Genomic DNA, 25,085 nt, shown 5'->3' with positions numbered 1-25,085 from the left:
ATTCCCATGTTAGAATCTCCTTATTTGTATTAATCAAAATAAATCTCTAGGTCTAAATCCCTTTCTAAAAGATCTCCTACCTCTGCATCTGGGCATTAAAGGGTGTTTTTCAGTTCTGATTTTAGTTTTCCGACTTAAAAGTCCCTCTTTCTGACATTAATAATTAACCAGTAAACTAATGTACCCAAATTCTTCAATCTCAGTTTATTTAAAAGGAGAGTAGCTTCAAAAAGGTTATATCCATGGTTTACTGATACCTCCAGCCATGGGCCTTTGGGGCATACTTGTTTTTTTAATCTTCCTGGGTAAAAGTTGGGGACAGGAACAAACGTAAGTAAAAGAACCCATCTTCATTTATCAATGCATCTTAGTTGTGATGAGTGAAAAATAAATTCAGTAGATGGTGCTAATTTGAAAATAACTTTCTACTTCCTAGAGCACCTGGTGAATAGTCTCACCTCTGAATGAGAAAGTCATGGAAGCATTTTGATTTGAGGAGTGGCTTACAACACAGCAGCTTTATGGGATTGTTATTTATAAAAATCTACATAAGTGATTGTTTGAATTCCTCTTCAGAAGAGCAGAAAATAAACTCAAGAGAATAAACTTTCTTGCCATTGATTGCTTATTTCTATTTGGTTCATAATTTTCTTTGTATATTCCATGTACTTATTGTACATAGTAAAGCACATGTTACTTTGAGGTCAATTCTAATACTGTGATTTGAAAACCTATTGTAACTGTTTCTAAATTTATGAATTAATTCTTCACAAATTTTGGTGTTATAGAAATATTGTGCATTTTAAAGTATTTCTTAAAAAATACTGGTTTGGGGGCGCCTGGGGGACTCATTCAGTAAAGCATCTGACTTCGGCTCAGGTCACGATCTCGAGGTTCATGCGTTCAAGCCCCATGTCGGGCTCTGTGCTGACAGCTCAGAGCCTGGAGCCTGCCTCAGATTCTGTGTCCCCCCTCTCTTTTTTCCCCTCCCCTGCTCATGCTCTGTCTCACTCTGCCACTCAAAAATAAATAAATGTTTAAAAAAAAATACTGATTTTGGGGGCACTTGGGTGGCTCAGTGAAGCGTCCAACTCTTGATTTCAACTCAGGTTATGGGTCAGGCTCTGCACTGACAGCGTGGAACCTGCTTGGGATTCTGTCTCCCTCTCTGTCCCTCTCCCGCTCGTGCTCACTCTCACTCCCTCTAAATAAATAAATAAATGAATAAATAAATAAATGATTTTGTATCTAGAAATAGCATTTTAGTACTGAAAAGGAACTGGAAAGTATCTAATTGAACCTACTTATTTCACATATAAGGATAAACCCAGACAGAGGGGAAAGTGACTTGCCAAAGATCATGCTGCTGGAGGGAGACAAAAGCAGGGCTTGTATTAAGGATTCTTTTTTTTCCACTTTGGTTTGCTTTTTCTTTTTTTCATTTTGTCATAAATGTATACATAAATATTGAAAATATAAATATAAATGTATACTCAAGATGTCATAAATTTACAACACTCTCCCACCCCTATCTGATTTTCTCACATGGCCACAGTCTTACCCCCTTCCCTTGGTAGTTTTTATATACTCGCTTTTGAGAGGCAAGTGGCAAAAGTTCAGGGAGATTGAGATTAAGTGACTTCAAATTAGTAGTAGAATTAGGACTAGAACCTGGGTCTCATGATTCTGAATTCTTTCTACTACACCGTACTGGCCCTTAATAAGCATCTCCTTTCTTTCTCTGAAAAAATGACAGTGTGCTGTTTACAGCATAGCAAACAATATAATTAATTTGATTGATTGATTCAACAAAATTTATTGAGCACCTACCATGTGATAGGCACTGGGGATGTAATAGGTGGTATAAAGCTTGCATTCTAGTGGGAGAAGCAAATGATGGGTGGATGAATGAACCAATGAATGAATGAATAATATTAGGTGGCTATCAGTACAAGGAAGAAAAAAATAGAGTCAGAGGATAAAGAAATGATGGGGCCTTACCCCAAAGTTGTAGAAAGTGAGAGGAAGCAAATTATGCAAATATCTGGAGAAAGAGTATTCCAGGTAAAGGCCAAAGTCATATTTTTGCCTCTCTGCAAGCTCAGTGGCCTGATCTTCTTTTCTTTTTAAAATATTTTTAATTAATTAATTTATTTCCAGAGAGACAGAGAGAGCGAGTGGGGTAGCAGCAGGGGAAGAGAGAATCCCAAGCAGGCTCTCCACTGTCAGTGGAGAGTCCAACGTGGTGCTCAAACTCACAAACCATGAGATCATGACCTGGGCCAAAACCAAGAGCCAGACACTTAACCAATTGAGCCACCCAGGCGTCCCTGGCCTGACCCTCTTAAACTGTTGAAAGAAAATAAGAAAAGTAGGATATATTTTTTTAAGAATGATTTTTTTATGTAAATAGATTGTGGTACTGACAAGCCAATAAAGACCAGAATCTGTATGAAGGGTGATTCCAAAGCCATCTTTTAGGGACTTCTAAATACTGAATACTTTATGTCTTATCACCACCACCACCACCACCACATGGACAATTCAAAATTAAAACAATATTAAACTGAAAAAGATAAAACTTACGAGAATGCTGAAATTAAAATAGCGTATTTTTCTAGATTTTTCAGATTGCATAACTCTTGCTATCTAGTCTAGTATAGCAATTGAAATTGTTAACCCAGGAAACGGGCTGCTTGGGTTCAATTCCTAATTCTGTAACTTAACTGTGTGACCTTTGGCAAGTAAATTATCAGTTTCTTCATCTGTAAAATGGGAGTAATAATAAGATCTTCCTCACAGAGTGGTTGTAGCACAAAGTGAGTATATCTATCTACCTATCTATCTATCTAGTTGTTAAAACAGTACCTAGCACAGATTTCAGGAAATGTATCTTATTATCAGCAAAACTTAACTTTTCTCATTTCCTCCTCTTCCTGGGTAAGCATTTGAGGAATTCAGATGACGGTTGGAAATCTGGAGATCTTTCCCCTCTTTTACAATTTGTTTGCTGCCAGATGCTTTAAAAGGACTTAATTGTTTCCAAATTAATTTCATTTGTTACCAAAGACTTCCTGACTTTTTAAACGTCATATTGTTGACAGGGGCCCGCAATAATTCTGCCAGGTGCCGTGGCAGGTGGTCTCCAGGCCTGTTCGGCCACTTGAATTAGTCCGTCACTGTGACCTTTTGGGTTGGAGCACACTTTTCTTTTCCTGTGTAATCACACATATGGCTCTCGCTATCCAAATTAGCCACTTTCATGAAATATAACTAAGAGTTTATATTTGTAAGTGTTCTTTTAATAAACCAATGAAAATACACACATTTAAAAAATTTATTTCAAAAATCTATATAGACTCATTTGCATTCTTGTATAAACCATGTGAAAAACAATACTGGGAATAGCTTTTAACTCATTTTAGTCAAATTAATGAAACTTAACATTTATCGAGTACTAAGCACGCTAGGTGTTTTCATATACATATTCTCATTTAGTCCTTACTGCAAGCTGGTAAAGAAGGTGTTATTTTCACAGGTAAATTATTTTGGTCTTAGAAAGGGTTAGTGACTTTACCATGGTCACTCAACCAGTAGATGACAGACTGGAATTCAATCCCTGGTGCCTTTGTCGCCTTCTTCATTGAGTAAATATATTGACCTTAGGTACATATTCCAGTCAACAGCATTCAGAGTCTCTCTTTGCTGCAGCGGCTCAGGGAAAGTGTTATTAGTACCTTTCTAAATGCTAACTAAATCTCCAGCTCTGTTTCTCAAGTCTTAATTCCAAGCTTCTTCTTCTTGGAAGCCATGCCGAAATTATCATAGATCACTAATAAACTTTGATTTAAAAATACCACTTTTGAGAAAATGTGCCTATTTGAATTTCTCAAGTGAGATGAAAAAATAAGAAACATGACGAAATGCAATCACCTAAAGATAACGGCCCTTTTTTTATCCTGTTTCAACAGGTATGTCATTTCAGCGCCAAAAATATTCCGTGTTGGAGCATCTGAAAACATTGTAATTCAAGTTTATGGATACACCGAAGCATTTGATGCAACAATCTCTCTTAAAAGTTATCCTGATAAAAAATTTAGTTACTCTTCAGGCTATGTTACTTTATCCATGGAGAATAAATTCCAAAACTCTGCAGTCTTAACAGTATGTATTTATTCTTCATTTTCTTTATACATACAGAATATTCTCAACAAAATGTGTACCAACTTTGAATGTTGTAGAGATTTGGCCATTTATTATCACTCACCACTGTGTAATTATTAAATGATGTCAGTCACCCCTGATAATATGGATGAAACAGAAAACTCTAAATAGAAGAGTTGTATCTGATTTTTGAGCAATGCATGTAAATTGTAATGATCGTATTGAAAAGTAAAATTGTACTAATGCAAAAATATTTGGAAATGAAGTGAAAATACTAGCTAACTGTGAAAATTACCATTACAAAGAAATTGAAAAATATGAATGTGCATCTTGATCTGTAATGCACTGCCTACAAAACCCCAACGATGCTATAGAACATTTGTTAGCTTGAACTCCAATATTCTGCAATTATAGCTTCCCAAACTAATAAAATTATTGGTTACCTGAGTAAACAGCTCCCATTGACAAACTGTATCATTCTGGATCAAATAACTTTTCCTTCTATGAAGATATTATAGTGTACCTTGGTTAGAGTAGTGTTTGCAGCCATTTCTTATTTAAAATTCTAACTAAAAATTACTTCCTGCTCAAAATGCTGTTTTAAATTCTGATATAGATTCTAAAGTAAACAACCAGAAAATCAAAGACAACTAGACGTGGAAGGGGCTCTGAAGCTCATTTAGACCAGTGTTTCTTTAAAATGAGCTCCTTAAAAAATAATTTATATTTGAAATTTTAAAAGAGCTTAAGATTAGAGGGGTGCCTGGCTGGCTCAGTCGGTAGATTGTGCGCTTGTGATCTCGGGGTTATGAGTTCAAGCCCCACGCTGGGTGTGGAGATTACTTGAAAATAATAAAATTTAAAAAAAATAAAAATAAAAAGCAAAAGAGCTTAAGATGAGAATTATATTGATATTCAGTATTTTGAATTTATTTCATAAATCTGTTTTGGTTTTATAATTATATAAAACTCATAAGCATAAGAAGATTACACTGGTCTGAGGTTTTACATATTTAAGTAACATTGTAATAAAAATAAATTTTTATTATATTATAAACAATAAAAAGTCAGCACTGAGAGTCCTCCAGAACATTTTATCCGTTATAAAAATTTTTAAGTTTATTTATTTATTTTTTGAGAGACAGAGAGAGTGAGAGGGGGAGGGACAGAGAGAGAGGGAAAGAGAGAATCTCAAGCAGACTCCGCACTGTCAGCACGGAACCCGATGTGGGGCTTGAACTCACAAACCATGAGATAATGACCTGACCCAAAACAGAGTTGGATGCTTAACTGACTGAGCCACCCAGGCACCCCACATTTTATCCTTTAAATGGAGTCTGTATATTATTCAAGTTTGAGAAACACTGATCTAAATAAATTGTAACCAAATGTAGGAATTTTTTCATTAATGTTCTTGATTGCAAATCCTCTAATCTCTTAAATACTTCCAGTTACTAGGTTAATTAAGAATTAAAATTAATTTCCCAATTAATTTCAGTAGACACTCTTATATCTGATGTCACTGGCCACACATGTGTGGCTGTTACCTTTAAATTTAAATCAATCAAATTTAACTGCAATAAAAAATTCAGTTCATCAGTCACAATAACCACATTCCAAGTGCTCAAATAGCCACATGTGACCTGGCGACTACCATATCGGACAATGTAGATATTGAACATTTCCATCATCACAGAAAGTGCTCATGACTTGAGCAGACTTAGATAGTTAATTCAAAGAGTAGATTAAGTAGGCAATCATAAAATTTGATGCATATCTTCGGCATTTAATTTTACATCGTAATGTGTCTTTGTTTGCCAATTGTTTGATGTTGTGCCAAAGTCTTTTCTTTAAGCATGGGCACCCTGGTTGGAGTGTCAAATCTTATTTATTATGCATTGAACCTTTAACAAATCATCTTTGTTTACAGTTTCTGTTTCTTTAAAGCGGAGAAAGAATGTAAAGACACTTGTAAAGCAATCTGAGTGCAGTCTTTATAGGTTTTTACTGTCTTCCAAACTTTGACAGTGATCTCACAGATTTAATTCCACGGGTGTTGGTTTTAGGGATTAACTTTTACCCCATGTCTCCAAAGCCTGAGTTTTCATAGAAACACTTTTCTTTCTTTTATTACTCTTTATGTATTATATTTGCATATCATGCAAACATACGTAAAGTAATTACAATTACATACACCAAATGAGAAAGCAGGCAGATCAACCCGTGGGAGCAGAAGGATAGAGAGAGTACAAAGTGTCCTGAACATCAGGCAGGATGTGGCACTGAGGGACTGGAGAGCACGGGCTAATCCAGTGAGCTGATGAAATGAACGTTTGTTAAGAAGCTTCTATAGTAGCAGCTTTATTAAGGGTATATAAAATTTAGGAAACATGGAAACCAAAAGACTTTTAATTGCTTAAGGCTAAATCCTGACTATGATATTTGACATGACACACTTTGGGTAAAATTTATTCAGTATTCTGTCTCCTCTACGACTTTTAAATGGTTAAATACTCATACCCATTTTTTTGTTCTATTGAAATGACAGTAGGACTCAGAAAATCAACAGTTTTTATAACCTAAAAACTATAGTCCATCAACATTTTCTTTAACAGGTACAACCCAAACAGTTGTCTGGAGGACAGAACCCAGTTTCACATGTATATTTGGAAGTTGTATCGAAGCATTTTTCAAGATCAAAAAAAGTGCCAATAACCTATGACAATGGATTTCTCTTCATTCATACAGACAAGCCTGTTTACACTCCACAACAGTCAGGTAGGGTATAAGATGCCTCTTCCTCTGTGGTGGAGAGGGGGGGATTAACATTATACTGTAGAGTTTTTTTTTACACTTGAAATTAAATGGACACAAGTTTCCCACTTGATCAAAAGAGTCTCAATTCCCAATGACTTCTATATTTATAAATAGCATTTTAATCTAAAATTTATATAGAAATTACTAAATACACCATTTAAGTATAACTTTTAAATTCGTATGGAAAGTACAAAATGAACCATTATATAATCTGCCCCATTAGTTGTTTCCATGGAGAAAAAAGCTTTTTTAAAAATTGTGAAATATTGTGTTATATTTTATTTATTAAACAAGTAGAAGATGTAATTGCAAATATAATTTTGGAAATGAGAAAATAATTTATTATGGAGCCATGTTCATTTTTTAAAAAGTTCCTTTGACTTTGGAGCTATTCCTCAAATTCAGAAAACAAATCCAACCCTAGGGAATCAGATGATTCAGCAAAGAATAAATTAGATAACAGATATATGGATATTAATTTTCTGAGGGACTCTACTTAAGAAAGTTTCTAATAGAATATTGCTTCATATTCGTGGTTCCTCTGTTAGTGGGAGAAAGGGCAGGATAGCAGGCAACATTCTATGACTGATGGATGACTGGATTTATTCCCAGTGAACCAAAAGTAAAACTCAAAAAAGTGTAGGGGTGCCTGAGTGGCTCAGTTGGTTGGGTGTCTGACTTTGGCTCAGGTAATGATCTCACAGCTCGTGAGTTCAAGCCCCGTGTCAGGCTCTGTGCTGACAGCTCAGAGCCTGGAGCCTGCTTCAGATTCTGTGTCTCCCTCTCTCTCTGCCCCACCCCTGCTTGCTCTCTGTCTCTCAAAACTGAATAAAGGTCACATGTCTGCAGTCAGTTGACTCCTCTGTATCTTCTTCTCACCATCGTTAACTTTTGAGTACATCAAAGATAGCATTATAAGAGAGCTACATGTGGGAGGGGAGTTTATGGACTTTCAATAATGTTATTGTTGGTGAAGGACAGGGGGAAGGGTAGAGGGACCAGCCAGCTTTGTGGAAATGCTTTTCACACAGTGCATACTTGCTAAATGTTGGTTGATGTTGGTGATGACAGTAGTAGGAAGGAACAGGCCTAACTGTGACCACTGCACTAGGGGTTCCTGTTCAGACAAGCTCAGAAAGGAAAGGCCTAGAAAGGGTGGGATATTGCTGTCAGCTTGGACAGATGGTCATTGGCAGAGTAATAGCATCTCTTGACTCCAGGAAGAGGACTTAGTATGTACATAGAGCCCATAAAGCTTGGGCCCTTTAAAACATAATCATACCTTGGGGTGCCTGGGTGGCTCAGTCGGTTAAGCGACCGACTTCAGCTCAGGTCATGATCTTGAAGTCCGTAAGTTCGAGCCCCACATCTGGCTCTGTGCTAGAAGCTCGGAGCCTGGAGCCTGCTTCGAATTCTTTGTCTCCCTCTCTCTCTGCCCCTCATGCACTCACACTCTGTCTGTCTCTCTCTCTCTCTCTCTCTCTCAAAAACAAACATTAAAACATAATCATACCTAGAAACAGACATATCTTTGCCCTTGTCCTCCTCTTATATCAAAGGACTAATTTAGGAGATTAGACACTCTGGAGCCAGAGTGTCTGGGTTCAAACCCCAGCTTGGGCTGTTGTGAGCTCTATGACCCTGCACGTGTTACTCAACCTCTCTGAGCCCCACTTTCCTCATCTGTAGAATAGAGATACTACTAGAACTTACCTCACAGAATCGTTGTAAGAGATAAGTGAATTCATATGGATAAAGCACTTAAGACAATGCCTAGCTCAGAGTAAGCACTAGGGAAGTGTTTTCCATTACTATTTGATCTGTGGAATAGCACAAAGCCTCATTTACACAGAAGAAAAAAAATTACTTAAAAGTAATTCTCTTAGAACTGATTAAATCTTGTTATTTCTAGCTCTCATGTCTTGATCCACACATTTAATCTGAAGATCCTTGAGGGATTTAGTGTAACCATCTTTAAGGCTAAAGGCTTAAGTCTTCAAGGCTTTGTAGGTTAAGGACTTCAGAATATTAACCAAAATCCTTCAATTCCATACAACCTGTGTCCTGCCTTCCCCTCCAGCCTTATCACCCACCATGCTCCCCCTCATCTGTGGAAACCAGTCAAACTGACCTCTTTCTAGCTGCTTTCTCACACTACGTTCCTGCCCATATTAAAGCCTGTATATCTCTGCCTGGTACATGCATGCCCCCCCGCCCCCGCCTGCCTTATTAACACCCACTCGATTCCCACATGTTATCCATAGAGCACGGCCTTCTCTGACCTCTATGACTGCTTCAGATCTCCCTCTTCTATGCTCTCAGAAAGCCAGGCAGTGTCTTCGTAGTGCTTCTCACCCTGGATTGCACATACACTTGTGATATCACGGGTTCGCTCTCTCCTCCACCCCATGTCTGATTTTCTTACCGCCCTATCTCCAAGTCTAGCATCGTGTCGACACATAGAAGGCATTCAATACGCTTTTTTCAAAACCTAAGAAGCCATTATCTTTGGTACTAAAGAATTATATTGATCTTGCCTCCAATACACTGTTGCCATGAAGACAAGATTAATTTTCTAATCTAGACTCCAACTGGGTAAAAAGTAGATATGTAGCAGTTGTAGAAATAACAATACTAAAATAAAAGTAATAAGCACTCGTTGAGTAGTTATGATGCACCAGGCTGTGTAACAGCTTTGTCTCATTTGGCCCTCACAATGCTACAGAATGGATACCAGCAGTTCTGTTTTACAGATGAGGGAACTAAGATTTAGAGGGATTAAGTCTCTCACTCCAGGGCATGCTAGGAAGCGACCTTCCCAGGAATGAAACCAAAGTTTTGACCTCCAGAGTCTCCAGGGCCTGAGCTCTTAACTTTTTGTGACATACTGCATCTGGCAGCATCCCAGTGACACTCAGTCTGAACTGGGTATGTCCCTAATGCAGAAGGGAGGACACGAGGCAGAAGGGGGATGAGGGCAAGGGGGACAGCAGAGTGTGCGTGGCGGGGGGAGGGGGGGTGGGGGGTGGGCAGATTTACTGAACATTTTGCTTTGACCTTATTGAAACCAATTTTAGAGCGCTTAATGTGGCTTCTTTATGTAGAGCTTTGCATAATACTAACCCTTTAAAAGGATTATGGCTCCACTTCAATTTTATTTTGTGGCTAAAGTTTTGGTCATGAAATGATTTGAGCATCAGTAAATGAACATCAGGGAAATTACAATATGTCGTATTGGAAGGAACTAGATCAGCAGGTCTCAAGCAGTTAAGAGTTCAATTCTAAGCAGATGCATTTGCTTAAAAGGCAGGGAGGGATCTATTAGCTGGCGAAAACAAATGAAGAGAACTAATTGTTCCTGAGCCCTTGCCATTACACATTCAACAATGACAGAACAATGGTAGGATCTGGCTCAATGAATCTAATACCACACAATTCAAAGCTGCCATTAGCAACAATAAGGGATACTTTGGGGGCCTTGCTGGTTTTTATAAGTGCAAAAGTATATAATGTTGAAATCAAACTACCTAATTTTCCACTGAAATCTTCAACTCTTATACGAGACATTATATTCCCATATAACCATATGGTAGAGATCACTATGAAATTCTTTTTTTATTTACCATGAAATTCTTGGTAAACAGTGGCCTAATGTGTGTTCCCCAAAAAGTTGTATGGATATACATTTTAACAAAATGACCTGTACTTTACTTTCACTAGGAAAAGTAGCTCTTTAAAGACATCCAAGAGAATTCTCTTTAAAAGAAAATAATCTTCAGTAATGTATATGTCTGTAAACTAACTTTTTCTTTCTTCTAAATATGGATTTTTTCTGTGTAGATTTTTGTGATTGAGTTTTTTTTAATTATACTCATCTCTTTTAAGGATGATTATTGTAAAAAAAATCAAAATACTCTTGTGTTTAATGGAGGTTTTGATAATATCAATTATTCTTACAGTAAAGGTTAGAGTTTATTCACTGAATGATGACCTGAAACCAGCCAAAAGAGAAACTGTCTTAACTTACATCGTAAGTATGTTATTTATTTAAATAATAATTTAGCTCATCTTCAGGATTAGGTATGTGGTTCCATAACTCTGCCCTAACCCCACACTAACTCATTCAATGTTTGGTAAACGGTTATTGAACATCTTCTGTAAGTATAACATTGTAAGTCTATACCTCGACAATAGATATATGTAAAAAAAACTCATAAAAATTAACTTTCAGCAGTTATGACTTTGAGCTAAACGCTTTAAATGTATCCTTCATGATTCCTTTCTTAAAATGCATCAATCAACCACTAAGAGTTGGTTGACTATTAATTGAATATTACATCTGAGATGTTTTATTTGTACCATTCAAGATAAAGAATTATAATCTGGGCCACTTACACTTAAGAAACTTAGAGTTTAGGGGCGCGTGGGTGGCTCAGTCAGTTCAGCATTCAACTCTGGATTTCTGCTCAGGTCATGATCTCTCGCGGTTCGTGAGATCGAGCCCCACGTCAGGCTCTGCGCTGGTAGTGGGGAGACTGCTTGGGATTCTCCCTCTCACTCTCTCTCTGCCTCTCCACAACTTGCTCTCCCTCTCTCAAAATAGATAAACATTAAAAAAAAAAAAACACCTTAGAGTTTAGTAACATACTAACACATGCGAAAAATAGTGTTAAAACATGAGATAAGTAAGGATCAGTAGTTATCAACCCTTTATCAGCCATAACATGCATAATAGAAGACATGCCTCCTGTGGTCTTACCAGTTTGTGTCACAGCCCTATAAAACTTTTGTGAGGAAGTAACACTCACCCATTAACAGCAGGTATATTAGTCATGGTCTTTCACAATAGGCTGCAGCCCCTTTTCTCCTACTAAAAAACCCTGTAAGATGAAAACCTTACCAGAACACAAGAAGGAGTGAACTACAGGGATAACTTGGAATGCTGTATAGCTTACAAAAATCATAAACCTTTAACAAACTTTAACCTCTGACTATGTGATAACGATTTACTTGTGAAACATCAGAGTGTGCCAAGAATGTGGCTGATAACTATTGATATAGACTGTAAACTCCAGCAGTCCAGAAAAGAGTTTAGGATGGCCAAGGGATGGGTCAAGGAAGAAGTGAGATTTGGACTAGGCCTGTAACAATTGAGCCAAATTGAGAGTGGTGGAGAAGACATGGGCAGGTTGCTAGAAAGGAACAACCGAGAACAGAATCAGAGGTGAAAGGAATTGGACAGGAAGAAAGCAATCTGATTCCAGAGCAGAGGCATCCCTGGGAAGAGAGGGGTCAATAAGATCTGAAAGTTAGAACAGGGCACCAGAGGCTTGAATAACCAGACCTGGAAGTTGAGAGTTGATGTAGCAGGTTGTAGGGAAGAACCCCTGCGGATTTACTGAAGAGACCAGGGTAAAGAATGGAGGGCAAATGTGTAGTCATGAGCACCACTACAGTAGAAGTGAAGGGATGTGCAGTAAGGGAATCCCATGCTGGGCTGCTGCAGAAACCTAGGTGCAAGGAGAGGTGTGGTAGCAGCAGCAGAAGAAATGCAGAGAGAGGCCCCTCAGACTGCCTGAATGAGGGTGAGGAGAGGAAGCCAGTGAGAGTGGCATTGACAGCCACTAGGAAGCCAATGTGAATTTACCAGTTTATAATGGGTCTGTGTGGGCTGGCTTGTCCTAAAACTATGAGCCTTTTCCTCTGGAACCAAGACTTGAGTTGAGGAATAGCTATACATACTGGAGTAGATACTACAGGACAAAACCACACTGGAGTATAAACCAAACAAATTATACAGTAGGGCCAATGGCACATGAGATCAGAGGGAAGGCTAAATGGAGGTGAGAGGGAGGGCTGAAGCGATCCTTTTCTGGAATAGAACAGGTTTCAATTAAAAGAGTGGACACAGATTTGTAAAAGTAGTGGAGAACTTCCTATGTAGGGAACAGGATGAGTTTTCCAATGGCAGCAGGAGGGAGTAAGAAATGAGATCGCAAATAAACTGGCCAAGTGGTATTGGGAGTCTGGGAGGGGACAGAGTGAGGAGAGGCAGTGTCAGCTCAAATGCCCTTTTTCTGTCAGAAAACACAAGAGGATGTGGACAAGATGCTTTTTATTTTATTTTATTTTATTTCTCCCAGTTGAGCTTCAGTGCTGAAAAATCCTGGCACAAGGGAGACTGGATGCCAGTCATCCCATGTATAAGCTGCCCCAAGAAGAGAGGATTGAGGAATCTGATCCCAGAGCCACAGAGAATCTGTATACAGGAAGTGTCCCGAAAATAGTGCTCAAGAGAGATCATCATGGAAGCACTGGGTGGGACGAACTCCAGGGATAAAGAACAGCACAGAAGATATTTAGCTGCCATCCTGATTCTTGTTCAGAATAGGCCTTTGTACCTCGAGGGAAAAACACCTTAAAATCCTGGCCGTGAATTTCATAGTCATGGCACATGGTGGTAAATTTCTGGATTAAGGTCAAAATGGACCCCTACATGTAGTCCAAAGAAAATAAAAAAACCCTCCTTTCAATAATTTTCAAACCCACACATAGAAGGAAATTTATGGGGGAAGCTTTACGAAAACTTTCAAGTTTGATTAACCATTTTGGGTGTTTAATCAAGTTCAAAATGTCCATAGGGCACAATTCTAAAATGTCTTGCTAATAAAAGCATTTTATAGCATGTTTGCTTTGGAAAACTTCACATGAACAGATATGGAATTTGGGTTGTGGTACCTATAAAACCTGTAAGTTCACATTTGGTTAGTTATAACATCAGTTATTGTTACACTTCTTTTTTTAGTTATTACAACAGAAAGTTGAGTCTCTTCCAGATAATTGAGACTAGGATATGCCGAACACCAATATAAACCCCCCCCCCCCTCTCTCTCTCTGTCCTCCCTCCCTCTTCTTTCCCTCCTTTCCTCTCTCTCTTTGACTCTCTCTCCCTCTCTCTCCCTCTCTCTCCCTCTCTCTCCCTCTCTCTCCCTCCCTCTCCCTGTGGCAGGACATGGAGGAGAGGTTAAAAAGAGGGAGCTTAAATGAACCATATTTGCCTTTCACAACATTTAAGTGATCTTCCTCCTTCATATTTAATTTGGAAACATAGATATTCGTTAGTAAATATTTCCATAAGTCAAAGATAATATAAATCAATTGACTTGTTTAATGTGGCTTATGTGATTTGAGTTTGTTTGTTTTTATTCAAAGGATCCTGAAGGATCAGAAGTGGACATTATGGAAGAAAATGATTATACCGGAATCATCTCTTTTCCTGACTTCAAGATTCCATCCAATCCTAAGTACTTTAAAGTATTTGTTAATATAAGTTTTCTCTAAAAAGCACATCTGGAACTTTTGGTTGTGAGGCAGATAATCAGTCAAATGGAGCCACCTAGTGCTAATAAATGGTGTAAGCGTGAAAGAAAGGAGGCTGTGCAAAACAGTGCCCTTGTCATGAGCACCGGGTGATGCATGGAATGTTGAATCACTATATTATACACTGAAACTACTATAACGCTGCGTGTTAACTAACTGGAATTAAAATAAAATAAATAATGAAAAAGTAGAAAGACCCTAAAAAATGTTCTTAAACAAAAAGGGCACAACGTAAGTGTGAAACAAAATGTAAGTCTAATGAGAAGTGAGGCTCAGTTTCTGGCAAACAAAAACCTCCCACTTCTCATCAATCCTCTTTATATATAGAAATAAAAATTTGGGAGAGACAAAAATAGTCCCCAGGATTTTTTTTTTTTTTCATTAAAACCATCAACCCTCTACCCTTCAAGGAACCTAAGAGACTATCAGTCTAAAAGGCTGGTATGGTCCCATGCCTTGCTCTGAGAGTTATAAAAATATTGGTCCTCTGTAGTCTTTGTCTGTGTAGACTACCAGAAGACAGATTTCAGGAGGGAGAGTGTTCTCAGAGCCATTTCTTTTCTTTTTTCTTTTCTTTCTTTATTTATTTAGGCCTCCTGTGAAAAGGATTTAAGGTGGCTCCTAGGTGGCTCAGGCGGTTAAGCATCTGACTCTTGATTTCAGCTCAGATCATGATCTCATGTTCATGGGTTCAAACCCCATGTGCAGAGCCTACTTGGAATTCTCTGTTTCTCCTTCTCTCTCTCTGCTTCTCCTCCCATGCTCCCTCTCTCTTTCCCTCTCTCAAAATAAATAAGTAAACATTTTAAAAATGGATGTAAGAACAGTTTAAACTGCTCAGTGTAATAAAATGAATTCAATGTAATAAATATTTAGTGAGCATCTTCCTGGTATGTGCAAAGCACATAGGGAATGAATACACAAAATGGAAATGAATAATCTACAGTCCGTGTCTTCATGGAAATTATAATAGAGTAAGACAAATAAGTGTACTTATATCTACCCTATGACCCAGCAATAGCACTGCTAGGAATTTACCCAAGGAATACAGGAGTGCTGATGCATAGGGGCACTTGTACCCCAATGTTTATAACAGCCCTTTCAACAGTAGCCGAATTATGGAAAGAGCCTAAATGTCCATCAACTGATGAATGGATAAAGAAGTTGTGGTTTATATATACAATGGAATACTACTTGGCAATGAGAAAGAATGAAATATGGCCTTTTGTAGCAACGTGGATGGAACTGGAGAGTGTTATGCTAAGTGAAATAAGTCATACAGAGAAAGACAGATACCATATGTTTTCACTCTTATGTGGATCCTGAGAAACTTGACAGAAGACCATGGGGGAGGGAAAGGGGGAAAAAAAAAGTTAGAGAGGGAGGGAGTCAAACCATAAGAGACTCTTAAAAACTGAGAATAAACTGAGGGTTGATGGGGGGGAGGGAGGGAGGGGAGGGTGAGTGATGGGCATTGAGGAGGGCACCTGTTGGGAGGAGCACCGGGTGTTGTATGGAAACCAATTTAACAATAAATTTCATATTAAAAAAAAAATCAATTTGAAAGTTAAAAAAAATAAATGGCTAAATACAACTTTAAAGCAAAATCTCCTTATGGTCATTTTTCTGACCTCTGGAAGGGAGTTTGCAGTTAATTTGCTGTTTGCAATTAATTCACTGAAGATGTTCTAGAAATGTGAGTGAAGTTGGGGATTTAATTTTTATAATGCATACTTCCTTGAAAATATTACATGCTCTATCACACGGAACTGATCTTATTATTTTATAACTATTATCATTTCTCCAACTTCATCTTGTGCCATTTGCTCCCTAACAGATTTTATTTATATGAGACATGGTAGCCCCTCACGATCACTACTTTTCTACCCCAGTACCTTTGCACATGGTGTTCCCTCTGCTTAGAATGTGCTTCACCTTGCTCTTCACAAGGCTGGCTTCCTCTCATTCTTTGGGACACAAAGTAAATGCTCCCTTTTCAAAGAGGCTATTCCTGGATGCACCATCTAATGTAGTCCCTCTCTCTTTCTCTTTTTTTTTTTTACTCTCTTATTTATTTACTTCATGGTACTTACCTCAATGTTACATTTATTTATATGCCTCTTTATTGTCTGTTTTTGCCCACTGTTACATCGTTAGCACTTCAACATAACAGGCACTTGGCAAATATTCATTGAATTGATGATGATGATGATGATGATGATGATGATGATGATGATAGTCACAATATTAAGTATATTGATTGCATAACCAACATGCAAGATAAATAGCATTTTTCTCATTTCACAAATGAGGTTAAGCAACTTGCCCAAATCCAATTTGCCAGTAAATGGAAAAGTGGGAATTACAAATCTCTTGGACTGTAGCTCTATGAAGACAAATTCTTCCATTTTGTTCATTTTTATCTCCAGTTGTTTCTCCAGTGCTCAGTAAATATTTTTAAATAGAGGTTGTTAATTAAACCCAGGTCATTTTCCTCTTTAAATGAACCATGCTGTGTCTCTAACCATAACTTCTTTTATGTGAGGTGTGCGCTGTATCATCTGGGTAAGCTCGACTTGTATCTTTCTACAAACATTGTCCTACTATAGTGCGGATTTTAGTATTATGTTAGTATAATTATGGTTTAGATTAATTAAGTTAATCCTCAAGTTTCACAAGCTCTTCAAATCAAAGTCATTGACTAGATTAAGACAAAATTCCTGAAAAAAATAACAATATATGAAGAACTAATTACCAAACAATTTCTATTGTCCTGAAAATGCTCAATTATTTGTTTGTTACTTAAAGTTCTACACAAATAAAATACATTATGTAGGCTAAATGCATCCATCTCTACTTACTTTCTCCTCTTTTTTTTTTTTTAACATTTATTTATTTTTGAGACAGAGAGAGACAGAGCATGAGCGGGGGAGGGTCAGAGAGAGAGGGAGACACAGCATCTGAGGCAGGCTCCATGCTCTGAGCCCTCAGCACAGAGCCCCACGCAGGGCTCAAACTCACAAACCGTGAGATCATGACCTGAGCCAAAGTCGGACACTTAACTGACTGAGCCACCCAGGCGCCCCATTTTCTCCTCTTTAAAACACGAATCGATTGGATTTCCTCTGGGCAAATTAAAACTACTTGATGACTTCCATAATTTTAAATATTTTGCTTCCACAGATACGGTGTGTGGACAATCCGAGCTAAATATAAAGAGGACTTTTCAACGACTGCAACCGCATATTTTGAGATTAAAGAATATGGTAATTTGTGATAATTAAAAGCTTACCTGTAAAAAAATTAGTGTTTGTGCACTAATGCTTTCCATTAGTGAACTTACGGCAGAATCAGTCCCAGATGAAGAGGCAGCCCGGCTGGCATGGTTGTAAACAGTGGCTGGGGGCGGGGACGGGGGGAGGGGGTGTGTGCTCATTGTTGGAAGGCCTAGGCTCTGGCTCTAGCATGCCTTTGTTACCCTCCAATAAGCTCACAAACCTCTCTGGACTTGTGTTCCTCATCAGAGAGCCAGAAGAGACCTAGTCCTCCAGGGAGCTTGACTAATGACGGTCAAAAATTATGATTTTAGGAGAAGCTTAAGTAGGCTGAGATGAAGTGAGCAGAACCCAGTAAGACGAATGATTTACTCAAGTCATTAAAACCAACTGGTGCGAGAACGAGAGCAATTGGGTTTGCATCCCCCAAGTTCAGTGCTATTTTCCTTCTGGCTCACTAATCCCTAATATATTTATCTGAAAACTTAAGATATTCTTATTTCGAAATCAATCGTATTAATGGACTAATAATTAACATATAAATAGCTTATCTTTCCATTCTTATAGTTGTTTACTAGAGTATTTATGTGCTTTGATATCAAATTTAACTTTGTTTTGCTTGAAGTCATTTTTTATTCCTCCAGGAGACTCATAATAATATGGAGAATAAATCCACAGATGTTAACGATTGGCAAACAAAACAGTGACAAAAAATAACTTGTTATGCTGAAACAATTTCAAAGGTTCTAGCCTCTCAATAACCTATAAGCCTACCTGATCCCACTCCCTCCAAGTATGTTTGCTGCTTCTCGTGTATATCTAGAATTCATCCACCTCTTACCATCTGAGACCATCCTCATCCATTCATCACCAGGCTCCCCCCCTCCCCGGACTACTGCAAAAGTCTCCTAATTGCTGTCCCTTCTTCCAAGCTATTCTCACTTGGTATTGGCCAAAATAATCTTGAAATGCAAATCTCATCATGTTATTTCTCTACTGAAAAGTCCCCAATAGCTCCTTGTTCCTTTGCTAATCAAAATCAAAATCCTTATTTTGAGCTGGCCCCTGCCTACCTCCTCTGCAGCCTCATTTTATACCATTCATCCTCTTATTTCCCTCCAGCAGTGGTGACTTTGGACACAATGTTCCACCTGCCCAGAACATTCTTCCCCTCCCCCACTACCTAGCCAACTCCTACTCATGTTTCAAGTCTCAGCTGAAAAGCCATTTATTCAGCAAATCTGTTCCTAACTTCTCTTTCCTGGGAAGGATTCTCTGTAATGTATATTGGTTTTCATAACTGTGGTATAGGTGTTTTTCTGTGTAATTATTTGCTTACCACTGTCTTTACTGTTTGACTAATGAGCTTATTAAGGACAAGGTTTGTATCTTTCTGTTCACTGGGATATCCTTGTCAATAGGAGCATGCCTGCCACATAGCAAATAGGTATTAGATGAAAGGATGAAATGTTTTCCTCCATGTCATATCAGAGAGAACACACCTGCCTTCATCTTTGGTAAAATAGGGAATGCACCCTAGAGCAACAAAGTGCATTCCTCTTTATTTCCATTTTGTCAGCACAGAGCCCAATGTCAGGCTCAATCCCATGAACCATGAGATCATGATCTGAGCCGAAACCGAGAGTTGAACACTTAACTGACTGAGCCACCCAGGCGCCCCAATTACCCAATTTTCTATTAACAGTTTCGGTGGTTAATAGAACTAGAATCTATGGGACCCCTGGGTGGCTCAGTTGGCTGAGCGTTGAACTCTTGATTTTAGCTCAGGTCATTATCTCATGGTCATGGGATCAAGCTCACATTGGGCTCTGCACTGGGCGTAGAGCCTACTTGGGATTCTCTCTCTCTCTCTCTCTCTCTCTCTCTCTCTGCTCCTCCCCCACTCGAGCACTCTCTCTTTCTCTCTCCCTCAAGAAAAAATTAATAAAGAATCCATAAGCCCTGGTACACAGCTTTAGTATAAAGAGAAGGCAGTGCCCTTTTGACAGGTGAAATTCTTTTTTCTTGAGCAATCAGGATACCAGAGAGAGACAGAGAGAGACAGAGAGAGGGAAAGAACTCCTTCCTGTCTACCCTAATTTTAAATTTTGCATGAATGTTCTTTCTTTTAGCTAATTATAAGCTTTCTCTTCTTGACTAAAGTCAAAGTTTTATGTTGGAATTTGGAGACTGGATGGGTTTATCTACAAGACAAAAAAGGGAACTGTTAAATCAGCCAGAATTTTCCTCTTCTATTTTAAACTTAACAAAACTCATGGAGCATATACTATGTCTAAGGCTCATGAGAAGCGTGGGAGGGGGAGAGATACAAAGATACATAGAGTATAGCCTTTTTGGTTTTCAAGGAGCTTATACTTTAGTGAATAAATGCTGTAATCAAAGTATAAGCAAAGTGCTTCTGGTACACAGAGCTGGATAAACCTCTGATGGGTAGAGTAGGAGGTGTCCCAGAGATATTGCTGACAGTGATGAGAAGGAGGATGACGATGGCAAGGTGGATGTTGTATTGATGTCACAGCTTGTCTAACTATACCGGAAAGAAGGCTACTCTAATTTAAATGGTAAAATTGCCTCTTTGTTTTTATTTTCAGTGTTGCCACATTTTTCTGTCTCAATAGAACCAGAAAATAGTTTCATTGGCTATAAGGACTTCAATGATTTTGAAATTACTATAAAAGCAAGGTAAGAAAGTTTTCTTTTTTCTTTCTTTTTTTTTTTTTTTTTTCCAGATCATCCAGTTAAATTGAGTGCTAACTCTTATTGGTGATAGTTGCCCAAAGTGAGAAGTGTGATTCCTCCATCCACTTTATTGAGATATTGTTGACATGTAACATTGTGCAAGTTTAAGGTGTACAATGTGTTGATCTAATCTGCATATATATTGCAGAGATCTGTGATTTACTGGCAGTGTTTTTCGTGACTTTGGGATTGACTGAGGAAACATTGGGCTTATAGTTTATTTGTTTTGATTTTTTGCTGATTCTGATTTTAGTTTTGTTGGTTACTCAACAGCAAAAACTCCTAAGGTTTTAAGTTCAATGTGTGTGTTTAGGAACCAGCATGACATAAGGATATTGGGGTTGAGATGTGAAGAGTTTACTTCTCATCATTTTTTAATGGCTTAATCAACCAGCTAATGCTGCATGACCTCTTCAAGACCCAATGCTTTAAAACCACAACCATTTACAACACAGCTGGGCAGTTCTGCTGATCTGGGCCAGGCTGAATGTAAGCGGTGCTCCCCCGTGTGCCTGGGGTCAGTTGGCAGCTCACCTGGGGGCTGGCTGGTCTAGGGAGGTCTTATTTTCATGCCTGGCAGTTGACTTAGATTGACTGAAAGTACAAAGATAATTGGACTATGTGTATCTTTCATCATCCAGCAGATCTGTCTGTAGTAGCAGCAATGCTCAGAGAAAGAATATGGAAGGCATAAAAGTCCATCACTTCTACCACGTTCTTTTGTCCAAAGCAAATTACAAGACCAGCCCAAAGGAAACAGATTTCTTTTACACCTTTTACCCACAAGGAGCTCCAAAGGTGGTAGATATATGGGGCAGTGGAGAACTGGAGTTAGTTTTGCAAGCAATCTCCCACAAAAGCTCAGGTCATTTAAAAATGACAATATAATATCATTATTAGTAACAATAACCAATTTGCATAACTATATGTGTTGGGCATCTTTCTAAGTACTCTGTATATATTAGCTTACTTAATCTTTATGAAATCGCTATGAGATAGTTACTATTTCTGTCCCCATATTACAAATGAAGAAACAGAGGTACATGAATGTTAAGTAATTTGCCCAAGATCTCACAGCTAGGAAGTCCCATGGTCTGTCTGGTTTCAGGGTTCAGGCCTTTCAACCCTATCCTACACTGCCTTTCTTAGTAGCATTTATTCCTAAAATAGAGTGTTACTTAGTCTAAACCAACATAAAGACTCATCTGACAGAGAATTAACAAAGTGACTTCTTGTAGTTTATTTTTTTTAATGTTTTATTTATTTTTGAGGGACAGAGAGACACGGTACGAGCTGGGGAGGGGCAGAGAGAGAGGGAAACGTGGAATCCACAGCAGGCTGCAGGCTCCGAGCTGTTAGCACAGAACCCTATGTGGGGCTTGAACCCATGAACTGCGATATCATGACCTGAGCTGATGTCGGACGCTTAACTGACTCAGCCACCCAGGCACCCCAACAAACTGACTTCTTTTAATGGAGGAACTTACTTTACGTGTGCAGACCACGGATAAGGGAGGTTAACTCTAGCTATAGTATTGTTTTCTATGCAGCAAGTTTCCTTTAGCCTCTCTTTAGTTCTAAACTAAAAAAAGGAAATACAAAGTTAGAATGTTAAAAAAGAACTTATCTCCTCTAACAATGAGATTGAGCGTGCTGCTTCCAAAGGTGTCAAAGAAGGTAGGGCACAGTGCTTCACTGATACCAAAATCATCAAGGAAGCAGTGTTTCCTGATCCCGGACCTGAGGTCTTTTGATCTCCTCAAGCAAGATCCGTTTTTTTCATCTAGCACAGAGTCATAAAAATCCGCACTTCGGCTTTATTATTATAGCTTTATGAGGATGAGATATAATAGGGGATGGGAGACACTTTAAAGTGTATCGAGTGCTTTATGTAATTTCGAGTTGTTACATTTGATCTGAATTTTATTATTGTAACCATGTTAGCAAAACAATTCTATGGCATTATTGTTTGGCAGATATTTTTATAATAAAGTCGTCAATGAGGCTGAAGTTTATGTCACTTTCGGAATAAGAGACGACTTAAAAGATGATCAGAAAGAAATGATGCAAGAAGCCATGCAAAACACAATGGTAAGATGTTAAGACACGTGCGTTCACTTGTACCTAAAGATGCATCACAAAGGCTGGAGAAAAGTCACTTCCAAATCATCGAGTCCAACCCCCCATTTTACACAGGTGTGCAAGTCGAAGCTAAAATGCTCTCTTGGCTTCTCCTGAGCCTCAGGATGAAGTCCACTTTGCGTGACATCAGCCTCCCTCACCAGCCTGTCTCCTGCTCTTTCCCCTTTCCCTCTCTCCTATTCGGGTCACTAGTTCCTGGAACTCTCACTAGTCTCTCTTGCCTCCAGGTGTTTGCAGTGCCGCTCCTGCCTGGGAATGCTCTGTCCCTTTGTGGCTTCTGCCTCTTTGTGGCCTGGCTAATCCCTTCCTACTCTTTAAGTCTCAGTGTTAACACCCTTTCTCTGAGAAGTCTTCCCTGACTCCCGTAAATTAGGTTGGCTGCCCCTGCCAGCTCTCGAGCCTCCCTTACTGGAGTATGTTTTGTACTTTATTACAGTGTTCTCAACCAGAGACATTGTTTACCCCCAAGGGCACATTTGGCAATGTCCAGAAAACATTTGTGGTTGTCACAGCTGGGAAGGAGGGGGGTACTCCTGGCATTTAGTGAGTAGAGGCCAGCGTGTTGCCAAATTCCCACAATGTGCAGAGCAGCCCTAACAACAAGTTATCCTGTCCAAAATGTCAACAGGGCTGATACTGAGAAGCCCTTCTTTACTGCAATGGTTTACTTGCTTCTCTCTCATCCTCTACACTGAACCCTTTGTGGGTCTGAATTGTTCCCATTATATGCCCAGAGCCAACCTGGTTCCTGGCAAATGGCAGGTGCTCTATGAATATTTCTGAGTGAATGAACTCATTGGGAAGTTATTTGTTCATGGTCAAGGGCTAGTGGTTGCCGGAGCTCAGACTAGAGCCCTGGTCCCCTTATCCCTTGTTCAGTGTTCTTGACACTATACCTCAGATGATAAGGGCTCATGTCATTCTACTGATTCTTGTATATTCTTGTATACATTCTACTGATTCTTGTATATTCTTGTGGTTTGTATCATCTTGTGGTTTGTATTTAGCCTATAGTTTTCCAAAGAGTTCTATTTATTCAAGTTATAAATCAGACACCTCTTTTTAATGTAAGATTTTATGCTGGACACTGAGATTTGAAGGTAAATAAGACAAAAGTCCCTGGCCTCAAGCTACTGGATTTTAGAAGAAAAATAAGGCCACATCTATTTCACTGTTGTGGTTAATAATTAAATAATATGATATGACTTAACTCTATGTCCCTTTACCCATTGGGTGTTTTTAAGTTAGTGTTTCCATGTGTACGCAGTGAAGTCCAAATTAAATATCATAGAACCCAACAAACTCTCAGGAGCAAAAGTGAACTAAAAGCAGGCCCAGAAACATGGGTGACAACTCAAAGATTAGAAGAAGGAATCTGTGTCAGCTAGTATAAAAAACAAAAAACCAACAACAACCAACCTTGTTGAACCATATAGTGTTTAAGACTCTTCCTATACATCTACCCAAATTAAGTTAGAAAATAGTATTCTGGGCTCAACTGTAGACTCAATCATTGACTCTACTGGTGACAATAAACTACTCCTCTGACAGTTGCCTTCTATTTAGAAGGTAATAAAGGCAGATTTTGTTAATTTTTCCCTTCTCTGATGTCGGACGCTTAACTGACTGAGCCACCCAGGTGCCCCAACAAACCGAAATACCTCTTTCTGAAAATACCTCTTTCATTTTCTCTAAAATACCTCTTTCTTCTCTGAAATACCTCTTTCATTTTCCCTTTTCAAAAAGTTGATCAATGGAATTGCTCAAGTCACATTTAACTCTAAAATGGCAACCAAGGAACTGTCCTATGAAAGTCTGGAAGATTTAAACAACAAGTACCTTTATATTGGTGTCACAGTCATAGAGTCTACAGGTAAGTTTTTTTTTTCCTTGAATAATATTTAGACAGCATATTAAAAGTATAAATAATTTCTAAAATTCTTTCATATTTTATTTTCTTCCATAGCTAAATATTCCTTTTCATATCATTAAAAACAGATTAGAGTAGAGCTCTGCCACTCTATCATTGGGTCTCTATCACCCCATGTGCAAAAATGGGATAGCACTGCCCAGTTGACATCTTGAGTAGCCTAGCAGGCTATGTGACTTGAACATGTAGCACCCCAATGTTCTCACCTGGTAAGAATACAAATCTAAATGACATTAGGTATGTACAAATGTGTGATAAAATGCTATGCAAATGGAAGATACTGCATTATCATTTAGTCTCCTTATCCGTACAACGAATATACCACCTAAAGCCCCTCTCAGCTGTAATATTCAGGAATTCTATCTAAAATCAGAGATAATGGTTTTAAAATGGGTACAATAATAGCATACATATAGGGTTGTGGTGAGGATCAGAGAGTCAATATATGCAAAGCACGTAAAATAATACCTGTCAGCTAGTGAATACCATATAAGGTATTAGCCCCCTCCTCCCCCTTCCCCTCTATCTTCTTTTCTCCTCCCTCCTTCCCTCCCTCCCTCTTCCCCTCCTGCTCCCTCTTCTCCTTTTCCTCCTCCTCCTTCTTTCCACTTATTACT

The 25,085-nt window shown here is 38.6% G+C and overlaps 1 protein-coding gene across 1 annotated transcript in view; it reads left to right on the top strand.

The window, feature by feature from the left end:
• Nucleotides 1–265: 265 nt before the first annotated feature.
• C5 (complement C5) overlaps nucleotides 266–25,085 on the top strand; it is an 85,352-nt gene continuing 60,532 nt past the window's right edge. The window contains exons 1-9 of the mRNA XM_007094347.3: nucleotides 266–330; nucleotides 3,972–4,164; nucleotides 6,780–6,942; nucleotides 10,941–11,011; nucleotides 14,194–14,285; nucleotides 17,545–17,627; nucleotides 20,249–20,339; nucleotides 22,373–22,487; nucleotides 24,285–24,411. Of these exons, the coding sequence (XP_007094409.2) occupies nucleotides 266–330; nucleotides 3,972–4,164; nucleotides 6,780–6,942; nucleotides 10,941–11,011; nucleotides 14,194–14,285; nucleotides 17,545–17,627; nucleotides 20,249–20,339; nucleotides 22,373–22,487; nucleotides 24,285–24,411 (1,000 nt within the window). The remainder of the gene's footprint in view (nucleotides 331–3,971; nucleotides 4,165–6,779; nucleotides 6,943–10,940; nucleotides 11,012–14,193; nucleotides 14,286–17,544; nucleotides 17,628–20,248; nucleotides 20,340–22,372; nucleotides 22,488–24,284; nucleotides 24,412–25,085) is intronic.

This window comes from Panthera tigris, chromosome D4, assembly GCF_018350195.1.
Source record: "Panthera tigris isolate Pti1 chromosome D4, P.tigris_Pti1_mat1.1, whole genome shotgun sequence".
NCBI lineage: Eukaryota > Metazoa > Chordata > Mammalia > Carnivora > Felidae > Panthera > Panthera tigris.
The sequence above is the reverse complement of the archived record's forward strand: the minus strand, read 5'-3'. Positions and strand labels throughout refer to the sequence as shown.